This window comes from Eurosta solidaginis, chromosome 1, assembly GCF_040869045.1.
Source record: "Eurosta solidaginis isolate ZX-2024a chromosome 1, ASM4086904v1, whole genome shotgun sequence".
Classification (NCBI taxonomy): domain Eukaryota; kingdom Metazoa; phylum Arthropoda; class Insecta; order Diptera; family Tephritidae; genus Eurosta; species Eurosta solidaginis.
The window spans coordinates 310,339,143-310,362,144 of record NC_090319.1 but is presented as its reverse complement, the minus strand read 5'-3'; the positions used below and the strand labels follow the sequence as shown (position 1 = coordinate 310,362,144).

At 36.2% G+C, this 23,002-nt stretch overlaps 1 protein-coding gene across 3 annotated transcripts in view; it reads right to left on the bottom strand.

Annotated features, from left to right (window-relative positions):
* LOC137237643 (facilitated trehalose transporter Tret1-2 homolog) overlaps window positions 1-23,002 on the bottom strand; it is a 41,300-nt gene that overhangs the window by 14,655 nt on the left and 3,643 nt on the right. The window contains exon 1 of one of the 3 annotated variants that reach the window (XM_067761519.1): window positions 10,731-11,112. The exons of 1 other annotated variant lie outside the window; for it this stretch is intronic. Coding sequence is in view for 1 of the 2 variants with exons in the window: in XM_067761518.1 (XP_067617619.1) it covers window positions 10,394-10,438 (45 nt within the window). In the remaining variant the exon portion in view is untranslated. Of the gene's footprint in view, window positions 1-10,393; window positions 11,113-23,002 lie in introns of those variants that run through there. One more of the 3 variants, XM_067761518.1, reaches the window with a different exon arrangement.

The window sequence follows — 23,002 nt, the reverse complement described above, 5'->3', positions numbered from 1 at the left end:
AAACTTTCACATAAGTTGCGTATACCTCACGCGGTGGTTATTACATTTGGTTGCGATCGACGCACAGGGTCTCGAGATATAGGCCAAAACGTGGACCCGGGTACACCCAGAATGTGTGGGTAATATGGATATCAAATGAAAGCTGTTGCGGAGAGCTCTAATGTAATTTTCATTGTGATATTCGTTTTAGCCGCATCAACCTGGCAATACTGATAAATATGCATGCGAAGTCGAAACAGAGACATGAATTAATAATACCCACATACCTATTGACATACGTCCTATTCGATTTGCCTGAAATTTGGTATATAAATTTGCCTATATTAGTGTTTACGATCCTTTTTTCCGGGAAGTAGACCAGAGACGGACTGGGACTAGGATTAGGACTAGGACCGGGCCCGAGGCTCGGATTGGGACTGGGACTGAGACTCTGAGTGGGACTGGGACTGGGACTGGAACTGGGACTGGAACTGGAGCAAAATACATACTACCCTCTGGGGCAGGCAATAAACGATGAAGAAGAATGCGAAGAACTTGAGAGAAGAGAAAGAAAAAAGGAGACTGAGAAAGAAATAGAATGAGACGAAGATAGAGATATATGAAGCGAAAAAGATGGAGGGAGGGGTGAATAAAAGGATTAGGAAAAAGTGATGAGGGGGAGGGCAGAGTTAGGGGGAAAAAGCTTATTAAAATGTATGGAGATTGGCCAAATTTAGGGCAGAAAAACGTCTGCCGGGTCTGCTAGTATTTTATATATTTTATGTGGAAATAAAGATACAAATGAAACCCAGATATATTGTGTACAAAACAAGTGTGATATCTTATCCGTCTACTGACTGACAGGATGTTCAACATGGCTTCTTTTTAGCATTTTGGCAGCGTTTTGAAAAGATGTTCAATTAAAGAGGATAAATTATAATAAGAGACGTCAATCTGCTACTCGTAGCCATTTGCTCGATGTTTTCTATGCGGCAGTCACTGTTTTTTTTTTTTGGGCGCGATGTGCTTACGAGTAAAATGTTTTCTATACATTTTCATTGGATACCTACTTGTGTTTATTTTTCGGACTGCATTTAAATAATTATTTAATTATGTTTCCAAAAATCACAGTTGCATAAGGTGCCTACACCGCATGGATAAATGAGAAACAATTCAAAAATGTCCCTCATAGAAAACATTCGGCATCAATCTTTTGATTTCCTGCGAGTTACCCGCCACTCGTAGCAAACTGGTGGCTCTTATTATAATTTATCCTCTTTGCTGTGGGCATGAGAAATTTATGATAAACAAGTATCGCTGCTATTATTTAAATTTGTCTATAAGATACGGAAGACTAAAATGAAAAGGGTGAATGAAACGCCTAAGGAAATTGATTGAATTAATAAAGGTAAATTGAAAGAGGAAAGAGAAAACAAGAGAAGCGTTAAGTGGACATATATTGAATTTTCTTTTTAGTTTCGAAAGTAATTAAATGTTTAGCCAGTACAATCTCTGTATAGTAAGTCATCAGGTAAATCTTTAAGCTATTCTGATTCTTTGATTAATCGTTGCTCTGCCTCTATCTGCCTCTATATATTATTATTTATTATATTATTTATTTTTCCTGCTGAAGGAGAAGTTTTCCAAAATTTTCGTTTTACAAGTGTCCCAGATTCTTATCCGCATCTAGATATTGTTCTTAATCGTCATCTCATTGACGTAAACGGTTTGTTTCTATATTCCCTAGTTGTGGAAAATGGCGTACTCTGACGATACAGTCGTTCAGCTTAGTCGGTTAAAACGAAGTAATTTCCTCTCAGATGTTGGCTCAGTCAAATAATGCCTGCGGAATGACCGCAAAAAAATACTTTACTTTAATAACACCCGTCGACAAAAGGAAATATAAAAAGGCATTACTATAGTATTTTTTATGACAAAATTTTATAAAATATCAAAAAGCAGCACTTAAAGTTGTGGTGCCGAGTATTTCCCTGCAAAAATTGTTGGATCATGTGGTCCACTGTCTACACTATGTCATACTGGAGTACTTACCATTCTACTCCACTGTAATGCAGCAATGGACCAACTCATGTTTCTACACGAACCCTGCAAAAATTGCGAGTACTCCATGCATGCATGTATAGAGTACTCGCTATGGACCAAGCGAGTGCTCCAAAATTAACCACAATTCATACAAAAACAAGTAAGAACGGGCTGTGCCGAAGACTTCATACCTTTCATGAATGGGGCTGAACAATAATCTTATCCCGTTCGTAATCTCCGAATAATCGGATGTATAATATAAGAAATATATAGTGAACAGATCTACATACCTAAATGATTTTTAAGATAAATATAAAGTAAAAAACAGGTAGGTACTTTGTGTGAGGATGCAAAGTTTCAGGTTTTTTGTGGTCTGTGTGTAAAAACTATGACTACGAATCACGTATTTCAACAATATATGACGTAAACGTAACTATTTGATGAAATTTTATGAATTTTGAAGCTTCTAGCCGTAAAAAAGGGGCAAAAATGACAGTTTATATGAAGTATATAATATATATACACCCGATCTCTATGATTTTTTCAGACAACAATATATGCTATATACGTAAGCATTCGGTGAAATTTGAAGCCTCTAGCTCTTAAAATAGGGCAGTAATTACGAAAAGTTTCTTATCTGAACAATCGGTTGTGGGGGATATATACTATATATACGACCGATCTCATCAATTTTTTCAGGCAACAATATGTGCAATATACGAAATTATATGGTGAAGTTTGAAGCTTCAATCTGGTAAATTGAGTAAGATATGACAAAAATCCTCTTTTTCTGAAAAATCGGTTGTATGGAGGATATATGCTATAGTGGTCCGATCCGTCCGTTTTCGACAAATGTCTAATCGGACACCCAAATACACCCGATCACCAAATTTTATCAAGATATCTCAAAAATTGAGGGACTAGTTTGCATACAAACAGACGGACAGACGGACATGGCTAAAACAACTCAGCTCTTCTTCCTGATTATTTCGGTATACTTAATGGTGGGTCTATCTATTTTCCTTTAAGGACTTACAATTTTGGGTTTCGTGACGAAATTAATATACCATTTCATTTTCATGAAAGGTATAAATATGGTCCAATTAACATTGCGATGTAATACAGCAATGGACCAACTCATGTTTCTCCACGAACATATTGTAAGCCGATCATTGCTCGTTTTTAACGATTAACTACATAACTACATAATAACTACACGATGTTTATTGGACTGTGGGTAATCCATGGATTACTCTGATGTAATGCGTATCTGGAATATATGGTCCAGTCCTAGGACATCGCAATGTTAACTGGACAATATTTTTTGTATGAATTGTGGTTAATTTTGGAGCACTCTCTTGGTCCATAGCGAGTACTCCATACATGCATGCATGGAGTACTCGCGATTTTTGCAGGGTGGTAACTGACTTTATCGGTCTGCGCTATTGAATCATGGGTCAAACATGCAAATTTTTTTATTTGTTTCCTTCTGGTTGGCATTCCAGCAAGAGTTTGGAGAGTAATTTAAACATTTTTTCTAAGAATCAAGAAATAAACGAATATGGTCTTTTAGATAGGCTAATGCCAATTTCACACAGAGGCTTAATGAAATAATTAATCAAGTTTTCTACATTAAAGCCCTAATTTGAACTCAATCTTCCATACAAAGTACAAATTCTTAATTATCTCATTATTGCTTTATTGAATGCCTAATCCAGTAAGAACTACAGTTGGTTTTGCTTGGTGCTTCGAAAATCATTGTCAATGTAGCAAATGACAATCAAATATAAATTATTTTCATAAATTTACGAAAAATAAAAGAACAAAAAAAAATGTTTAATTTAATTTTCGCTGCATTTGCTGCAAAAAATAATATGGCTTTTTCGAAAATAGGCACATATTTGGTTATGTGCAACATCTATGGGTAGTTGCGCATGCATTTTATTTTGATTGTTTTCATAGTTAAGAAGGAAACGGCTCCTTTCCATTATCCTACTTTTTGTAAAAACGAAATATTTTTTTGGGGCTGCTGACAGACGCTTAATGAAGCAAAAGGCCCCGTATGAAAAGGGAAACTTAATTATTTCATCAAATAAAATTGTGATTCGATTAAGATTCTGTGTGAAAATGGTATAACTTATTTATCGGCTTTAATTAGTTGGCTTGTAGTTAGCTTAAAAGTAATACAGAAATAACCACCCCTGACTCTATTCCAGCCATTACCTTAAAAGTAGTTGGATTTTCTTTCAGAAAGCTGGTAATGTTGTAAGTTAGCAACCAACGTATTGTTAGCTCGTAGTTGGGGATCCCCATCAAACAAGAAAACAATCCCATTTAGAAAAACAAGGTAACTAGTCGTTTACAACTTAACGTAAATCAATAATAACTAACTTTTGGTTAACTACAAAAAAAATCAGCTATTATACTAGATGTAAATACATGCAGCCTTGCAATAAGACTAACCACCTCTCAGTACTTGTTGGTTAAAATTGAATGCTGATGTAAATATTTTTGTCTTTTTTGCGGCTATCGCCATAATCAGCTCTTTTCAATGAAAAAAATGAAATGCGCACCAGTTAAGGTTGACTCATAGTTAGCTTTTTCACTGCAGGTGTACCATCTGTAGCGCTTTTCTAAAATGTTCCTTTAAAAACACTTCTTAATAAAGATTTTCACATTTCACGATTTTCCTAGCCCTGCTGCAGTGGGAAACATATACGGAGTTGTGTTATATTCTTAACTTATCAACCACACTTGGCCTATACCTTTTATACCCAGTGTGTACTTTTAATTACTTATATTAGCCGTATTTTTCCTACACACTTATATACGTCTACGTTTTCGGGTAAAAAAAAACTTTTTATCCTCACATATGCTCAGTTTTTTAGTAGTTGGTTCAGCTAAGCTTAAACTAAGTTTCCTTAAACTCTAGTAAAATTTAAACTCCAGTTAAACTACTGAGCAGTTTTTCAGTCACAGTTTAAGGCTCCTTTGGGGTTGCTTTTTTGTGCGGCAACATTGGTTTTTTTATTATCTATTATTTGTAGGTACGGCAACAGATGGATTTTATTTACCCAACAAACATGGGAAAAAAATTCTCCAGTGAAATATATATCCAGTTTCGGAAGTGAGAAGATTTGTAAAATTTAGAGTTCTTGAATTGATTTCAAACATTATTATCATTATAACACTATTATCCAATCTTTGAGAGATTTTGATAAATGTACATTTCTCAAATGAATATTTAACATACTTCTCCAGTTGTTATCCTACATTGGATATCGGGTTGAGGTGGAGTTGAAAAAAAAAATCTCCAAGGTGGTACCACCAAAACCAACAGCTGTTTATTGTGAGAAATAAACACCTGGTTGATAGCAGTAATGAAGCGTAATAAATCAAAAATAAATTGTATATATTTTATTTTATTTTCGTGAAAATACTGTAGTATGGGACCTTACATTTGAGTCCAATTAAAGAACCACAAGTTGTTAACTAAATTTGTTCAACTTAAATAATAGCAGTTTTTGCTTTATAAAAAATGCCCTCTTTTGTTGAGTACGCTATGATTCTCGAGTTGAGCCACTGTGTCGAAACAACTCTTGAGATTTTAGAAGTATGCCTAGTTATCAACATGAGCTCTAATGGTACTCAAGCCCAAATGCTTGTTGGATATATTCGAAGCCATTCCGAACGAACGCAAATCACCGACAGGTTAGCTAGAGTTTAACCCAGCCAGATCGGCCGCTTAAGCTCAGCTTAAACTTCAGTTGAAGTAGACTGAAAATCTGCAGAATAAGTTTATTCGTAGTTTAACTGACAAACTGTGTTGAACTTGTACTGAAAAACCGGGCCTTAGATAATGTTTAGGAGACCCATCTAGCAGCAGTGGTGAAATAACTAGCTACAGGACATGTTGTATCGAAAAGCGGGGACATACACCTCTGTTGGCCGTAGTATATAACATATAGCTGAATCGGTTGCAGTGAATAACGGACACATACCTTTTGTAGAAGTAATACATAGACACATATTTCAGTTGCTTCTGAGTATAATGCATGTTGAAATTTAGGAGTACTAATTTTCTGGGCGGCCACCGTGGTGTGATGGTAGCGTGCTCCGCCTATCACACCGTATGCCCTGGGTTCAACTCCTGGGCAAAGCAACATCAAAATTTTAGAAATAAGATTTTTCAATTAGAAGAAATTTTTCTAAGCGGGGTCGCCCCTCGGCAGTGTCTGGCAAGCGCTCCGATTGTATTTCTGCCATGAAAAGCTCTCAGTGAAAACTCATCTGCCTTGCAGATGCCGTTCGGAGTCGGCATAAAACATGTAGGTCCCGTCCGGCCAATTTGTAGGGAAAAATCAAGAGGAGCACGACGCAAATTGGAAGAGAAGCTCGGCCTTAGATCTCTTCGGAGGTTATCGCGCCTTACATTTATTTTTTATTTTTTTAATTTTCTGCGCAACAATTTCAGAAGTGTAGATAAAGTTTAACGCTTAGCAGTCCATATAATATTTAAACGTATATGTATATAGATGTAAAAAAAAACACAGCTAATATAACTTTGATTGGATAACAGTTGTTGGCAATGGCACGAAGGAATCTAGATATAAAGACTTTTTTTATATCAAACTTATCACCATCGAAAACTTTTAAAATGGGCGTGCCACCCCGCCTTTTTAGGTCATCTCCCAATCTTAACGAAATTTAGTATTCCGACTGTTTTATAGCTTAAAAAGTTTCCTATAAAAACTTCAGCAAAAATTGAGATATCTACACCAAATCTAGTACACGGGGCATATATGAACGGAAAATATTTCGGTATCGAAAATTTCGTAAAATACGAGAATGCATCAACAAATACTGGTGTGGTGAAGCGATGAAACTTGGCCAGTGGAATAACATTATAGTGCAGAGATAAATTGAATACAATATTGGATAGTGGGCGTGGCATAAACCCACATTTAGTAGAATAAAATTTAAAAGTTTTACAAGCCGTTGGGTCTACCACGTTACCTCAAAATCAAAATCCCCAAAACAAAGTCCCCAAATCAAAATCCCCAAAATCAAAATCCCCAAACACAAAATCCCCATTTTATGTGTGAAATAAATTCAAATTAGGTTTAAAATCGCCGCGACCAAAAAAGGCTTATAAAAAATAACCCTGGGCTACGCCATGCCAAGTCCTTCTGCGTAGTACGCGCTTCTGTTAGCTTGTTCGAATTAGAGCGACTAGCAGTCCTATATATGGAAAAGTAAAAATATGTATTGCCAAAACGTGAATATATAGTTATACATAAATAAATATGAATGGAAGAGGAAAAATATATTGCTATTTTTTACACGGTCATGATGTTTATCATATCACTAGGATTTTGATTTTGGGGATTTTGAATTTGGGAATTATGTGTTTGGGTATTTTTTTTTTTTTTCTTTGGGGATTCGATTCGAACCTTGAATGATTTATCAATAGGCCGATAAAAACAAAAACGACTTTGTGTTTGGGTATTTTTTTTATACCTTTCATGAAAATGAAATGGTATATTAATTTCGTCACGAAACCGAAAATTGTAAGTCCTTAAAGGAAAATAGATAGACCCACCATTAAGTATACCGAAATAATCAGGTTGAAGAGCTGAGTTGATTTAGCCATGTCCGTCTGTCCGTCTGTCTGTTTGTATGCAAACTAGTCCCTCAATTTTTGAGATATCTTGATAAAATTTGGTGAGCGGGTGTATTTGGGTGTCCGATTAGACATTTGTCGGAACCGACCGGATCGGACCACTATAGCATATATCGTCCATACAACCGATTTTTCAGAAAAAGAGGATTTTTGTAATATCTTACCCAATTTAACAGATTGAAGCTTCAAACTTCACCATATACTTTCGTATATTGCACATATTGTTGCCTGAAAAAATTTATGAGATCGGTCTTATATATAGTATATATCCCCCACAACCGATTGTTCAGATAAGAAACTTTTCGTAATTACTGCCCTATTTTAAGAGCTAGAGGCTTCAAATTTCAACGAATGCTTACGTATATAGCATATATTGTTGTCTGAAAAAATCACAAAGATCGGTGGTATATATAGTATATATATGGTGGTATATATAGTATATATATATATTTTTCCGCAAATTTTAGCCCCATTTTAACAGCTAGAAGCTTCAAATTTCACCAAATACTTACGTATATAGCATATATTGTTGTCTGAAAAAATCATAGAGATCGGTTGTATATATAGTATATATCTCATACAACCGATTGTTCAGATAAGAAACTTTTCGCAATTTCTACCCCATTTTAACAGCTATAAGCTTCAAATTTCACCGATTGCTTACGTATGTAGTATATATTGTTGTCTGAAAAAATCATAGAGATCGGTTGTATATATAGTATATATCTCATACAACCGATTGTTCAGATAAGAAACTTTTCGCAATTTCTACCCCATTTTAACAGTTATAAGCTTCAAATTTCACCGATTGCTTACGTATATAGTATGTATTGTTGTGTCAAAAAATCATAGAGATCGGTGATATATATAATATATATATGATGGTATATAGTATATATATATAATATATATATATTTTTTTACGATTTCGGCCCCATTTTAACAGCTAGAAGCTTCAAATTTCACCAAATGCTTACGTGTATAGCATATATTGATGTCTGAAAAAATCATTGAGATCGGTGGTATACATAGTATATATCTCATACAACCGATTGTTCAGATAAGAAACTTTGCGCAATTTCTGCCCCGTTTTAACAGCTAGAAGCTTAAAATTTCACAAAATGCTTACGTATATAACATATATTGTTGTCTGAAAAAATCATAGAGATCGGTGTTATATATATTATATACTTCATATAAACTGTCATTTTGACCCCTTTTTTACGGCTAGAAGCTTCAAAATTCATCAAATTTCATCAAATAGTTACGTTTACGTCATATATTTTTGAAATACGTGATTCGTAGTCATAGTTTTTACATGCAGACCACAAAAAACGTGAAGCTTTGCATCCTCACACAGATTACCTACCTATTTTTTATTTTATATTTACCTTAAAAATCGTTTAGATATGTTCAAATTTCACCAAATGCTTACGTGTATGGCATATATTGTTGTCTGAGAAAATCATAGATACCGGTGGTATATATAGTATATATCCCATACAACCGATTGTTCAGATAAGAAACTTTGCGCAATTTCTTCCCCATTTTAACAGCTAGAAGCTTCAAATTTCACCAAATGCTTACGTGTATAGCATATATTGTTGTCTGAAAAAATCATTGAGATCGGTGGTATATATAGTATATATCTCATACAACCGATTGTTCAGTTAAGAAACTTTGCGCAATTTCTGCCCCTTTTTAACAGCTAGACGCTTCAAATTTCACTATATGCTTACGTATATAGCATATATTGTTGTCTGAAAAAATCATAGAGATCGGTGGTATCTAATTTTTGCCCCCTTTTTATGGCTAGAAGCTTCAAAATTCATCAAATTTCATCAAATAGTTACGTTTACGTCATATATTGTTGAAATACGTGATTCGTAGTCATAGTTTTTAACGCAGACCACAAAAAACCTGAAACTTTGCATCCTCACACAAAGTACATACCTGTTTTTTATTTTATATTTATCTTAAAAATCGTTAAGGTATGTAGATCTGTTCACTATATATTTCTTATCTTATACATCCGATTATTCGGAGATTACGAACGGGATAAAATTATTGTTCAGCCCCATTCATGAAAGGTATGAAGTCTTCGGCACAGCCGAAGACAGTCCCGTTCTTACTTGTTTTTTTGGGATTTCGTGGCACTCCCCAAGCCGTTAGTATCACATTGCGATTTTGCAAAATTATGGTTATATAAGATAAGAAAATGTGACGCCCTTTTTTTTAAACAGTTGCTTTAAGTTTTAGCCATCGAGAAATTGGCAGTGTATTTATTTCACGTATCTATGTATATAATCTTTACAGATCATGTAAGCGCAAAATACGAAAATTTGTAAAAGAGATATATAAACGGTCCTAGTCCGCTTCTTTTAGTTGAAGCCCAAAGCAGAGCTAATGTAGAACAAAAAGTACCCGATTTTAATGATATTTGGAAAGAACATTGTTTCTTTGATAGTAACAATTGTACATGTTCTTAAGGAAGATGATATTTGCACAGCTTTCATACCATATATTGTTCGTAACATTGCCTTTTTATTATATCCTTAATATGTGTATATGAGAACACACAGCTGGGTATATAATTTATGGTTTTACCCGAACTCAGACTTGTTTTCTTGTTAATATCTACATATTTACTCTTAACATTTCAAATAAAACGATTTGTTTGCACTTTACCTGCCACCAACGCGCCATAGCGCGTACGACTTTATCCGAATCCATTGCGCTTTGCAAAGCGCACCAAGTTATATAATCTTTATTGTAAATTTTATTAACGATATGAAAATAAAGTTTACACTATTTTTTTAACTCAACGGAAATTTTTCGCCGCTTTTATTAATGTTAACGAAAACTTATAGATTTTTTTGCAAACAATATATATTTAGTGTTTGAGTACAGTAACAAAATTTGACATGCTATTCTTTTATTCTAAAATTAGTCACTCTTAACATTCTAAATATATTTTAAAAATTTTTTTTGTTATAATAAATACTTTTTTTCTTCAAGTATTTACTTTGTGTATTTTAAGTTTTTTTTTTTTATTAATTTCTTAATATTTGAAATCTTCTGAAAATTTATTATTTTATCTCAACCGATTTCTTCGAATATCTCGCGCAGACTGTCAACTCATTGACCGTCTCTGTAATGTCCGCGCGAACAAATTTATTTGTGGTGATGCGCTCTTCGGACAATTTTCAAAACAATTTTCTTAAATATTTGCTCTATTTACATTTTGCATACAATTTAATTTTCGCGTTTGTGTCGCCACGTTTCTTCTGCTTCAGATTTTATTTAATTTCAATTTAATGTACTCGGTCTGTTATTTAATTTTTATTTTTACTCTTTTGTGTGCGTCCATTGCTCTCTACGAGTTTATATTTATTTTCGTTTATCTTGCAAATATTTTCAAATGTTCCTAATTGTAATATTGTTTCAGTTCATTTATTTCTATTAGTTTAATTTTATTTTGTATAAAGATTTCACACATACATTAGGCTGGGTACGTTTTATATGCGCAGGTTCGTAGCAGAACGGGAATTGTACGTAAAATTCTAAGGAAGGAAGTCCTTCAGCGCAAATAACAAATAATAAGAGATGTAAATGGTAATCGTAATATGGCGCTAACACGCTTGGCTACCACACCAAATGTCCTGTGTTCAATGCCCGAGAAAAACAACATTAAAATCCTTAGAATTCAAATCTTGCCCCTCGGCAAAGGTTTCGCAAAAAACTCTGAGTGTAGCGCGTCGCATATTGAAAGAGAATCCCGAGAATAAAGGAATGAATATTTGAGTTATTTATTCGACAGTTGAGTGATTCGAACTAAAACAGAAGCTGCACAATAATCAAGAATTCTTAAAATTCATTAAAATACATTTCAAATAAATCACACCATAAATAAGATAACTTACAATAATGGTCCACTTTTCGTAAAGAATTTAATTATTCTGTTAATAACTTGAACTTTATTATAAGTAAAGTTATTTTGAGCTAATTATTTATGGTAAATTATTTGACCTGCACATACTGTCAGATAAACTGTTTGTGATTAAAAATTATTTTCTAACTTTTAGTTCGTTTAGCCATAAGAAGATGGTTTTTTAGTTTATTCTAACTATAATTTAATTTTAATATTTCAGTTCACGAAAGTCACAAAGTCAGCTGGCCTTATAGCCACTTTAAATAGCCAATTGACCTTGTGACCAATTCATATGCCCATGAGCTAAATTGGCCTTATGTACGTTGACTTTATGTCACACCACCATCAAATTATTGCATCGGTCCTTGATACGTGTGCAATATTTCAATTAACCTTATGGCAATTTTAAGTGGTCATATGGTCAATTGACCTGATGACCGTAGACCTTATGTCACTTCGGCATTAAATTATTGTCATTGGTGTGTAAAGTTTCGACTGACATTAATGCCATTAGACGTGTTCATGAGGATAATTGACCGTATGTCCCTTGAATTTAAGACACCTCACCATGAAATTATTTTGTTGTCATCGGTCGCAAAGTTAAAATTGACCATATGTTAATTTGAAATAGTTATAAGGTCAATTGACCCTGTATCCATTGGCTTTATGTCGCCCCACCATCAAATTATTACATCTTTGATACAGTGCTTCGCCCCATCACATCCTCTAACGGGAGTCCAGTTTATTTAGGGTGGACCAGAGTGAGAGCGGTGTTAGAGGTAGATGGTTGGTGTCATGTGGGGACATATTGAAAGCATCTAATTTTACTCTTGTTCTTGAAATTTTATAAAGAATATAAATTTTCTGGGAACAATGTCGAAAAAAGGACGACAAATTTTTTTTTTTTTTTTTTTGCTACAAATTGATCAACCCGAGTGTACATGAACAAGTACAAGCATATATGCAATATTAATACAATATTCTTTGAACTTTCCGCTATTCTGCTTATTTCCTTTTTACAATGTTTGTAATTTTAATAGATCAACAGCAAAACACACACCCACTTTTGCAAAATTTTAGCTAAAAAGCAACAAAACTGTGAGAAATAAATCATGCAAAGGTATTAAAAAAAAAACTTTTGTAGTCAAGTTGAGCCTGCCGACCGACAAATATACTTTTTTGAGAGTCAATTACGCTTAAGATTGGCATGTTACGATACGACTCAAATTTCCGAATTAAACTGATGCCCCAACAAATTGACGGTATGGAGCTGATTACGGGAGCCCTCCATTTAAGGTTCGTCAAAACGTTAAGGAATAAATACAACAGAAACGGGTCTATGTACCAGAATATCTGTAAAAGCCTTTGAAAACTCACAACTTTCTAAAAGTCCAAACATCGTTATTAAGCCGTATGAAGTATAATGCTTGTTTTGGATTACATCCAGGCAACATGTCACCTTATATCTCGCAGAAGAAAACATTGCATTACCAGAGGAATTCTTAGGAAAATTCCTGTCAGTGCTTTTATTTGCATTTTCCTTGAGTGAGCACTTCGGCCTTGCATTTGCTTCCAGATTACGCACCACAATTACGTCCCTCCTCGCATCAGGCATTTTGGCTGCACACAACATTTAACTTGGTGGACTTAGAGAGAAAAGTTACTTAGTCTCTAAAAAATGGCTTCCAATTTCAAGGACTGCTTGATTCTCTCATCAGGTACTTATATTCTTCAAGTCAAACGCTGGTCCTGCTTGCAGCAAGAAGACGGAGAGGCAGCTTATTAAAATACTGTACTTCAAGCATTCAGGGCTATTTTTTATTTCTACCGAACTTCATATCGGATCTATCACTCCTCCCTCCAAGATGACACAACAACTAGTTCAGCGCGCAATCTTTTTTGGATCCTGTTACAAAGTAACATAGAGTAATAGTGTCCTTGTAAAAATCGTTTGCTCTAGGATGATACTCCTCTTTTCCACCTCCTCTTCAAGCGGCCTTTAACCAAGAAGTCCGTTTTTAACCACATCCCTTTTTTTTACAGAGAATTCAAAAACGCAGAATAAGTGATAATTTAGTACTAAAAAGGAAAGTGTCCTTGATTTTAGTTTCCGACAGAATATAAAGTACACATACGTCAAATTTTTTTTAATAGGGTTGGCAGTGTCTACTTATTGCATGCGCCTTTTTTGGCTTTTTGCGCCATACTACTGTTGAGACTACCAATCGGTTATCGGTACAAGTAAACGTGAAGTCCTTACGTACCGGCCAGTTTAACTCTATTGCTATTTTCTCCCATGAACCAAATATATGCTAATGGCTAAATAAGTATTCATCAAAAGACTGCCGCTTTTTTAAACTCGTCACAAGAAATTTATATACGACGACCAAGGCGCACGTGTAGGTGGGCCGTTGCGCCACTTTGTGAACGGAAATAAATATACTGCATACCTGATTGTGGAGTGCTAACGTGCACTCATCTACTATGTATGTACATATGACTTCACAATTCAGGGGGCTTGTCTCATGTGCATTATGCGCAAGAACAGCTGCAACTGGGAAATAAATAGCTCACCAATTGCCTACTTTGCCTCTATGCAAAGTAGACACCAAACAGCAAATTTATTTGCGTCGAAAGCTTTCCTCTGACGTTGACTTCGGCGTGTCTTGTTTAGACATCCAACATTCATCAAAAATCATATGCAAACAAATATATATTTTCAGTGGAGATATATGTGGTATGTATGTATGTACACAAAGAGCAACCCAAAAAAGACATGCAAAAATGTATATTACTTTTCTATTTATTGACATTCAAATAATTTAAGACGAATCTTCGTCAAAGCAGAGCAGAAAGGAGAATATGCATGATTGATTAAGTGTGAATTATGGTGGCCGCAAATATAGTAGGTTAAAAATCTTCTATTATTTTTTCTCTTTACCGGAAAACAGTTTTCATTCGACGAGCCGCTTGAGCACTGCAGCAAATACACTCGTAAATTTACATGCAGGTATCCTAAAAGAGTTTATGTTTGAGTCTCTTGAGACAATCTACAGAAGTCTCATCTCATCGAAACGTTTTAATTTGGATTCAATTACAGCACTCGCTGCACGATTATTGAAAAATCAATTGACTGACTATACCTACATCGACATAAGTATCATATGCATCTTTTGTGTATTAAGAGACGACTCGGTTCAATGAGGGCATCCCTTATGACGACAGACCGCCTGGTTTGGGTACGATTTCTATCCTCCTCTCTAACTATAACATAGCTCTTTGCTTTTATATACATTCTTGCAACTTCACCCACAAAAAAATAAAATAAACTTCTGGTAACACTACTGAACTCATTCAGTCTATGTGATGTCCTCATGGACCGGCCAGTTCAACCTAACCTACCGTCGCCCACCATACTCGCTAAGAGACCATTAAAGGTAATACCCTGAACACTCATTCTTATTTTCTGAACATTAACGTCATCCTTACGACTTATTTGAAATCCATTCTGAGAAGGGTGTGAGTATAAATAATATCCGCAATTAAATTTTTTTTTGTTCAATTGTTTCCTTATTGATTACTACAAATTAAAATTAAAAAAAAAAAAAACACATATCGGCAGCAAAAATAAGATCGTGCAAAGTCGTTTTTACGAAGATGACGGTCTAGGGTTAAATAATTATCAGTTATACGCCAATTACACGGCACAAGTATCCTTGTGCCAATTACCAATTTGCACAAGGATTTGCCCGGTGTGTGCAGTGTTTGCGCTATTTGCGCAGAGAACTGCGCTAAAATCAAAACGATTTTGATATTTACGCATGCTGCAAAAATTGCACATGCTTTTTCTTCGTGTGTGGTGAATGTTATACAGTTTACCTGTGGTTTCTGATAACATAACATCGCTTAAAAATTTTATTATCGAAGGCGTAAAGACCATATCTAGCTTGTACCAGGAATTCAATAAAAGTGAAAAAGCGTAATTATAAATAAAATGGAAAATAAACGCTTCTGGTGCCAGTTTTTTGACTTGTATCGTGAATTACCAGCACTGTGGAAAATAAGGAGTGCTGATTACAGCAATAGAACGCTAAAAAGCTAAAATTCATCTTATTGCCACAATCTTTCGGCTCCATATATTTAGGTAAAATTTTCAGATGTCCTGCAGCATTTGTAGGTGATAATGCGATCTTTTTTCTATTGCAGGTGAAACATTTGCTAGCTACATTTGTGTGCATAACTGCACCACCTATTCTGTGGATGGTGTTACTGTTAAAGCCGATTTACAATCTAATACATTAAAACCCTGCGACTAGAGAATTTAATCATAATTATCATACCGATGGGTTTGTATCACTGCGTTCACTGAACTTTGGACATCTTTTTTTACTTGTTGGAAAGGGTTTCTTAAGTTCATCTAAAATTTTTTCTTCCATTCAATCGGGTGGTATAAATTTGCCCCGTAAACTAGTTTTTGTTGTTGTAGCAATGTTTCGCCCCACCTAATAGCTGCGACCGATGACAAATTGTCATCAATATCCTCTAACGGGAGTCCAAGGAAACTTGCTGTTTCGACAGGGGTGGACCATAGTGAAAGGGGTGTTAGAGGCGTTGGTTCCACATTACAATTAAAGAGATGGTTGGTGTCATGTGGGGACACATTGCAAGCGGGCGTACATTTTGTATGTCGGGGTTGATTCTGGATATGTAAGAGTTTAACCTGTTACAGTATCCAGAACGAAGTTGAGCCAGAGTGACTCGTGTTTCCCTGGGGAGTATGCGTTCCTCTTCCACAAGTTTTGGGTACTGTTCCCTGAGTACTGGATCTAAACTGTTTTCAATTAGAAAAAAAATTCAGATAACTTCAACTGCCTGCGCTAAAGCAATTTTATTTTTCCTTTTTATTTCTGTTACCATTGTGTACACCCGCCGGCGTACGATGCTATGGTAACTACTTCTGGTAGGGAAGGGAACTTGAGGTACTCATAATTAACCACTGGTTGGTTCATACATTTTTTTATTTTGACTCATAAATACAAATGTTAATTCATATTATATTAGTTGCTTATTACTATTGGCATTTTTGTTTACGAGTTTATTATACACTTTATCTTGCCATGGAACCGTGCCAACAGAACTAAAATATATTCTAAATTTGTTTCTCATATGTTTTGCATTTGCGGATGCATTTCTAATTGCTGTGGAACTTAAAGAATCTAAGACATCTCCCTTTTCTTGCGATCCAGGTGTTTCGAAAGCTTCTGTGGTTTCCACATTTGAACAGGGCTCAGCAGTAAAATATGTTTCACATTTTGATTTACGCAAGAAGTTGTGCAAATAACAACACGCCAAAACAAATTTTGTGGATTTATCTGGCGAGAAATTTAAAGTATTCAAAAGGATTCTAAAACGCGAAACCAAGATTCCGAAAACATTTTCGACCAATCCACGTGCGCGCGATAGCCTATAATTAAATATTATATCACTCTTTTCGAGGGAGTTGTGGCTGAAAGGTTTCATTATATTTTCCATTAGTGGAAATGCGTCGTCAGCAACAAACACAAATGGCATTTTTTCATTATATCCTGGAAGCAATTCAGGTTTTGGTAGTCGTAATTTATTTTCTTTAAGCTGCTTGAAAAACTTGGTTTGACTAAATAAACCAGCATCTGAAGCTCTTCCATTTGCACCAACATCGACCATCAAAAATTCATAATTTGCGTTTACTACAGCCATCATAATAATAGAGAAATGCTTTTTATAATTAAAGTAAAACGACCCCGACCCAGGTGGTTTTTTTATGTTAACGTGCTTGCCGTCAATCGCACCGATGCAGTGGGGAAAATTCCATCGCTGGTTAAAGGCGTTTGCTTCCATCTTCCACTCGTTTTCATTTGTTGGCAACTGTAAGATGATTGAAATGTACTAATTGTTTAAAATATGTAACAAATACCTTTATGTAGTCTTTTAGCTCTTCTATTATAGCATCACAAGTCTCGCTTACAATCTTGCCGATAGCTTGTGGAGAAATTGCTGTAAGGAATTTTAGGTCCTCAAAACTATTGCCGCTTGCCAAAAAACGCAATGTTAAAGTTAAACGATGACGCGCAGGAATAGCTTTCCTCATCACAGTGTTTCGTTTATTAATTCGATGCGCTACTTTAGACAAAAGTACTTCAAATGTTTCTTTATCCATTCTTACATAATTTTTAAAGTCACGTTGAGACGTAAACTCAAGTTCCCGAAGTAATTTTTTCTGTCCCAATACATTTCGTTTTTTATACCACAATTGTGACCAAATCCGTTTACCCTTTTGCTTTCTTTTCTTTCTTTTTAATGCAATCGAAAGAAGTAAAGCCGCACTTGCCTTCTTTATGCAATTAGAACACATGATTCGTTTGTTGCGCTAGTTTAAAAATGAATATTGCGCAGTGTTTTTGAGCCGTGTATGTCAAAATTCTCCTTTGCACAAATTTCGTCGTTTTATATTTGCGCATGGCTTTTGTGTCATGTATGGGCCGTATTAGCAAAAAGTTGTTAAGCAGCTTAGTGGTGCCCTCATCCTCAAATAATATGTCGTTATTATGATGACTCTTAGTCAGGTGTCAATGTCAAGCTTCGGCGAAGTGAAGAAAGGGAGGCTGATTTCAAACGTAAGTTTTCAATATAAACCAAACTCAATTATGCCTCCAGCGAATACTTTAAATGGCTAAAGTACTGCCTGAGTGATTAACATTAATATCGTAAACATACTTCCAACTGTTCCAAGATCGTACTAGCGTAACAACGGAAATGCGTGTAAGCGTGAAAGTGTATCAGCGTATTAGCGGACTACAGTTAACTTGTACTACAGTACAATACGTAGCGGGTTATTGCCGTAAAAACGTAAAGCAATGCTGTATTCGTAGTAATAATTAAAGTCACAGTCGTAGACACATAAATATAGCTACGCTTAGTCGTAGTCGTAATATAGAAAAGTATAAGCGCATTAACCAAATCACTCTCTCCCACAGTTGCACTCCCACCACTTTTTCAAATCTTACTCACAATCCCACTTCAACTCTCATTTCCGTTAAAGCTACAACAACTTGTGTTATCCAAAATATGGCAGCCATTTCTGGTTCGCGTCAATATATCCGCCTCACACTTACCTACGATGTCGCTGTACCAAGATATTGGGTCACGGATATGGTTGTTGTTGACCGACTGAATTCTCAGCTAACTCAGAGCTGTTGATCCAACACAAACCCTTCCCAACTATTGGAATTCATCCACAGATGCTTTTTGTACCCAAAGCATTTCTCCAAACAAAAAGTTTTAAGTCATCAATATACGCAGCCTTTGCTTGAAAGTTTTTGTATTAAAGATCCAAAATCTAACCGTATACGTCCCCAACCTTCTGACCCATAGCAGATTGGAATTCTATAACAGTACTACGCGCTCACTGTCTATATTGTTACGATTATTAGCAAAATTAAGGGGTGCTGCTATCTCTAAGCCGATGCTAAGCAGTGACGGGAATTCACATCAATAATTCAATCATTATGTATCTACATAAACGAAACAATAATTGCGTCTGCACATATGTACCATGTACGTATACGAGCAGCGGAGAGTCAATGCACAAACACATGCATATATCTGAGATACTCCTGAAAGTATGCAATGAGAGAAGCTATAAAATCGTGCAATTGTAGTTACAGCTGAGATGTTTGAGAGCTGATGGCAACTAGTAGATTCTGGAAGCGCCTAGAAGATGCGAACGTTGAAATCAAAGAGTATAAAAGGCAGCAAATGTAGAGGCGCTGGAATTCAGTTTGATTTGAGCTATCAAGCAGTTATTGATTAAGCACGCAATTTGGCGGGCAATAGTAGAGTTTCATTTGAGCTAACAATCAGTTTGGTTATTAAGCAAGCTATTCGTTGCACAGTTTGAGTGCTATTGTGAAGTACTTTAATAAAGGCCATTATTACATATTGGAGTTATTTATTCAACAGTTTAGTGATTCGAACTTAGCAGAGGGTTGCAAATAAGAAGATTATAAGTTCGTTACAATTGGTGTCAGAAGAGGAATTGTTGAATAAATTCCAGAGGACAACAAGGACATGGCAAAGTTCAGTGAATTGAAGATCCAGCAACTAAAGGAGTTGGAGAGCCGTGGATTGAATACAAGCGGCGTTAAACTTGAACTTCAGGCACGGCTACGAGAGGCAATGGAAGCAGAAGGAATTGATGTGAAAGAGTATGTCTTTGATTTTGATGGCGAGGAGACAACAAAAATTGAAGAGAAAAACGAAACATCGCAGACGGTTACCAGCACAGACTTGAACATGATATTGACTGCAATATCTGCACAAACATCGACAGTAGCATCAATGTCGTCGCAAATGTCAGAAATGTCAGAAATGTCGTCACAAATGGCATCACAACTGGAAGAGCAGAAGACATATATATACAACTAGAATCGCAGGAGAACCGTATAACATCCAAGATGGAAACACAATTGGAAGAACAGAAAACACACATGGCGTCACAAATTGCAGAACAATTAAAAGAACAAGAGGCACGCATAACATTACAGCTCGAAGCACAAGAAGAGCGTATCTCAACAAAGGTGGAGGCACAGGAAACAAAATTCTCATCGCAGCTGGAGGCTGTTAGTAAACGACAAAATAAAGTGGAGGCCGAGATGGATGCTTTGAAAGATCGGATTCAGGAGTTACAATTGAACCTTCCAATCACTTCAACGTCTACTCTGAAGGTAAAATCCCCAACGTTTGATGGTTCTGTTCCATTCCAGGTATTTAAGCTCTAATTTGAGAAGACGTCGGCAGCGAACAACTGGAATGCTGAAGATAAAGTTGCAGCTCTGTTCGTGCCATTGAAAGGGCCAACAGCCGAAATCCTACAGACGATTCCCGAAGGAGATCGGAACAACTATGAAGCATTGATGGCCGCTGTCAAGAGACGTTATGGAAGCGAGCATAGAAAACAGATATTCCAAATTGAGTTGCAAAACCGCTACCAAAAAGAAAATGAGACATTGCAGGAGTTTGCTTCAGATATTGAAAGATTGGCTCATCTTGCAAATGCGGACGCACCCGTGGAATACACCGAGAGGGTAAAAATCCAGAGTTTTATGAATGGCATACGGACCGTAGAAACGAAGCGAGCGACATACGCAAACCCAAAGCCAACATTTGCAGAAACGCCGTGTGGAAGTAGAAAGGCCAGAGTGGGTAGATATTGGAGGCGCTGGAAGGATCGCAAAAGCGGAGTGAAAAAGTTATCAAATGCTTTAAATGCGGGGAGTCCGGTCACATTGCACGTCATTGCGATCTTGGTCATAATAGTTCCAACAATGTGGGTGGCCGTAAACGCAAAGCTGGAGGAGATGAGCAAGAGCGAGTAAGAGGTAGAGATCGAGAGCTAGATCCATTTATTGAATGCCCTGTGATATCTGTGTTGCAAATTGGTAGAAAATCGAGCAGTCTCACCGTCAGAGGGAATGTGGATGGTAAAGAACATGTACTGACTGTAGATACGGGCGCATCTCATTCCTTGATTCGATCTGATTTGGTCTACAGGAGAGTAAAGTCATTACCTGGAGCGAGGTTGCGTACGATCACTGGTGAGTATAACCAAGTCCGGGAGAAGTGATCTGTGAAGTCTTAATTGGGAAGGTCATGGTTTTACACAAATTCGTTGTGGCGGAGATCGTTGATGAGGTCATATTGGGAGTGCACTTCTTGGTTGACCATGACATCAAGATCGATATGCAGAAAAGGGTGATGCGTTACAAGAACCAGGATATGCCACTTAACTTCAGTTTGCAGAAAGGATTCAGCAGTAATCGAGTACTGGTGGAGAAGACTCGACAAAACCCACGGAAGTCAAAGGCAAAGGTTAATAGGTCGATGGGCCAAATAAAGCAAAATCAAAAGTACCTGCGAGAGAAACACTGGCATTGACAAAACCTAAAAGACGCAGGAAAACGAAGCAACGAATTTCCGAGAAAGAATGCGAGGGTAGTTTCAAGCCGGAGCGCACTACTGTTGTGAAACGTGGAAACGATACTGATTATGCGAAGCCAATCCGTCAAGTGCAAGCTCTACGAAGTAGTTCATTGGCCAAGCAACAGAGTGCGAGGGAACGATCCAGTATAATTAGTAGTATGATGAAACACAGGTACGACAAGGAAAATAATTCGTAAGGTTTCCGGGAGGGAATTTTGGTATTGCTATACAACCCTCACCGGCGGAAAGGTGTTCCATCCAAATATCGGTGCAGTTGGGAATGCCCGTACAGAATTGTGAAAACGATCAGTAATGTCATCTACCGCATACAATCAATTGAGAAATCACGAAATAGAAGAGTGGTACATTAGGCGATTCTAGCAGCGTTTAGATCGAGAGATTTGGCTGATCGGGACGATCAGACTTAGGTGGAGGGCAGTGTTACGATTATTAGCAAAACTAAGGGCTGCTGCTATCTCTAAGCCGATGCTAAGCAGTGACGGGAATTCACATCAATAATTCAATCATTATGTATCTACATAAACGAAACAATAATTGCGTCTACACATATGTACCATGTACGTATACGAGCAGCGGAGAGTCAATGCACAAACACATGCATATATCTGAGATACTCCTGAAAGTATAATATTATTTTTATCTTCCGTACACAACTTTCGCAACACGTGAAACATAGTAATTTATTTTGTAAATGAGCGTAGTTATAAAAAGCAGGGTGTTTCAATAGGGGCATCTCATTTTGATTATAAAAATGCTTTGTAAATTAATCTCACTTTTGGCGAGCCCCCATCGGGAGTCCCTCTATGAATATTTTAAGTGCTCTGTATGCTAGACATTCGAGAATGTGAAATAGGCATTTGTTAAACAGATCTTGCTTCAATTGATGGGCAATATAGGTCGTTTCGTTTGACAACAAATATAATCAATATACAATAATTTAGGTACAATTGAAAGAAGTGACAATGAATTCATAAATTTCTATTGAAAATTCACATATGTACATATCTACATATTTATAAAATGTTATCAAACACACATAATTTTATTTGGCATTCATGCGTATGATAGGATAGCTTCAAGTGGTTACTGGCCAGAAAGAGCAGATAAGCACATGTGATTCTTGTCGATTTCTTTTGAAACTGTCACAATTTGTGTAAAACTTCAAGAGATGGCAATTTTTTTTCCTAGCCCTAGAACCATCTATAGGGTGTCATCTCTAGATAAAATAGAAACGTGAAACTTGAAAACGTGAAAACAGCTAATAATCTATTTCCTAGGGATGGGACATATGTGAAGACGTAGATTAACTATTATGGATTTATTGTAGA